The sequence below is a fragment of the Ambystoma mexicanum genome, chromosome 3p, assembly GCF_040938575.1.
Source record: "Ambystoma mexicanum isolate Mex_15411 chromosome 3p, UKY_AmexF1_1, whole genome shotgun sequence".
Lineage (NCBI taxonomy): Eukaryota > Metazoa > Chordata > Amphibia > Caudata > Ambystomatidae > Ambystoma > Ambystoma mexicanum.
This window is the reverse complement of record NC_090925.1, coordinates 118,879,015-118,881,398: the sequence shown is the minus strand read 5'-3', so window position 1 is coordinate 118,881,398 and position 2,384 is coordinate 118,879,015. Positions and strand designations below refer to the sequence as shown.

At 44.6% G+C, this 2,384-nt stretch overlaps 1 protein-coding gene across 1 annotated transcript; it reads left to right on the top strand.

Moving 5' to 3' along the window:
- The first annotated feature begins 1,001 nt into the window (after nt 1–1,001).
- LOC138579813 (olfactory receptor 5J3-like) lies at nt 1,002–1,946 on the top strand. The gene has a single exon (XM_069650042.1). The coding sequence runs from the start codon at nt 1,002–1,004 to the stop codon at nt 1,944–1,946; it is 945 nt and encodes a 314-aa protein (XP_069506143.1).
- The last annotated feature ends 438 nt before the right edge of the window (nt 1,947–2,384 follow it).

The following is a 2,384-nucleotide window of genomic DNA, read 5'->3' as shown; positions in this document are numbered from 1 at the left end:
TTGCTGAGCTTCGGTGCAATTTCTGCATCAGTGCGACTTCCCAGTGTGCTGTTGTGCCACGTTTTATGTTGTTTGCCTGATGTTGAAATGTGGTGAAGTATGTGCGGAGTGCTGTGCAGAGAAGTGGTTGTATGAGTTTCTGTCTGAGAAGTCTATGCAGAAAGTTGAGGTTTCAGAGTTGGGCTAGCAGGTTTTCTTACCTCTTTAGTTTGCGTTTCTGCGCTCAACATCTATGATTATCCTGTGTGTTTAGTACTGTATTGTCCACCCCTTTGGCAGACATGTTGAGAACTGTCAGTTTCCTATGTGTTACTCTAGTGGAGTGTGTATCTGGTTGATGCAGGGGTGTTGGCAATGATTGGGTTAGAGGGTTCTGTTCACTCCCTGTCTGTCGGGGCAGGGGGCCCTTACCTGCCTAGGTTTCCTTTGTGGACTAGCTGAATGTGTACAGGGGATGTTGGGGTAGGCAAGGTTAGGTTAGGAGTCATGGGTTGCTCCTTTGGGTTATTGGTTCCCGTTGAGTGTATGCTTCCTAGTGGTTTCCTTCTGATTCTGGTTCTGGAGCAAAGACCCAAGTCTTGAGTATTTCCCTGAATTCCAGATGATCCTTTTTGTTGCATATGTTTTTGGCAGGTTATTCCAGGTAATTGCTGCCAGGTGAGAGAATGATGAGCCTCCAAATTTTCTTTTATTGTAAGAAGCAGCAATTTCCTTTGCTCCATCTGATGAACACAGGGCTTGTATTGACCTTATTATTCGCAACCACGTTAGTCCGGGTGCTCATTACAATGAACCAACATGTTTTGTTTCATACAAAGTATAGAATAGAAAAGGAGATGGAAATGTAGGCGTCATCTACATGTGGTGGTGAAATAACAGATTGAGCAGAACATGTGAATAGTGCCTCACATCATGTGAGCCAGCTGTTCTTGGAATGCATGCGTTACACCTTATCTCATAACTTCTTATTTGCTTGTTTTTTCTCATCTAACACAGACCCGATGGAAGCAGGCAATGGCACTGTCACCAAAGAATTCCTCATCGTTGGCTTTTCTGAGATTCCAGAGCTGCAGGTCCCACTCTTTGTTCTTCTTCTCTGGATTTACCTGATCACTGTGGTGGGGAATCTTGTGGTTCTTTCCATCATCTACTTCAATCCTCAGCTGCACAAGCCCATGTACTATTTTCTGGCTCAAATGTCCTTTCTAGACATGTGTTCCATCTCCGTCACACTCCCCAAAGCCATGGCCGTCCATTTGACAGGTCTGAAGACCATTTCTTTCACCGCCTGCATCGTCCAACTTTATTTCTTCCTGTTCTTTGTGAGCACAGAGTCTGCGCTTCTCGCCGTCATGGCCTACGACCGTTATGTCGCCATTTGCAATCCTCTCCACTATAACTCTATCATGAGCAGGAAGACTTGTGTTAAGATGGCAGCCATCTCATGGCTTGTCGGTGTAGCAGACGCTGTGCCTCATCCCTTGTTAACCTCACGCTTTTCCTTCTGTGGTCCCCTCCTATTGAGACATTTCTTTTGTGACCTGACAGCACTAATGAAGCTGACATGCAGTGACACCTTTCTTATGGTAATTCTGACATTTGCATTGGGAGCGCCTTTGGGGATTGGCTCGACTCTGTTGATTATGACCTCCTATGTCCTCATCATCTGCACTATTTTGAACATCCGTTCAGCTGTTGGGCGACGCCGGGCCTTCTCTACCTGCTCTGCCCACCTGACTGCGGTTCTTCTCTTCTACATGACCATCTTCTGTTCCTACCTTAGGCCAATGTCAAGGTATTCTCAGGGAGAAGACCAGTTGTACTCTGTGTTTTATGCTGTTCTAATTCCAATGCTGAACCCGCTCATCTACACTCTCAGGAACAAAGAGGTCAAAAAAGCTTTTGAAAAAGCCTGTGGAAAAACAATACATTTCCAGGAAACATGATCATGTTGTCAAGACCTGCTAATCATAGCATTCATGATAAAGTGAATTCAGAACACAGCTGTATTTTTGAGGTGACATGTTCTTATGCGAGGCAACCTCTGTTAAACCTGGTGGATTTACCTGTCGTGTCACATGAGGCGTTTCTTGGTTGCGCAATGACATTTCGACATGCAAACTCAACTGCTAATGTGCCACTGACCTAGCAACGCAGTATAACAATATAATTTATTCCATCTGAGATCATAGCCCTCTTTGATATAGTGATCCCTGATACTAACAGTACAACGAGCAAGAGGAACTTTGAAAATCAAACAATTCAAGCCAAAGTCAGTAGTAATGGTGCTCACAACCCAAGGTATAAATAAAACACTTGCAGTATTTATGCCCATACCTCAAACTTAGGTGGCCTCTCCACTGGGTACCTAATACGCATTTACT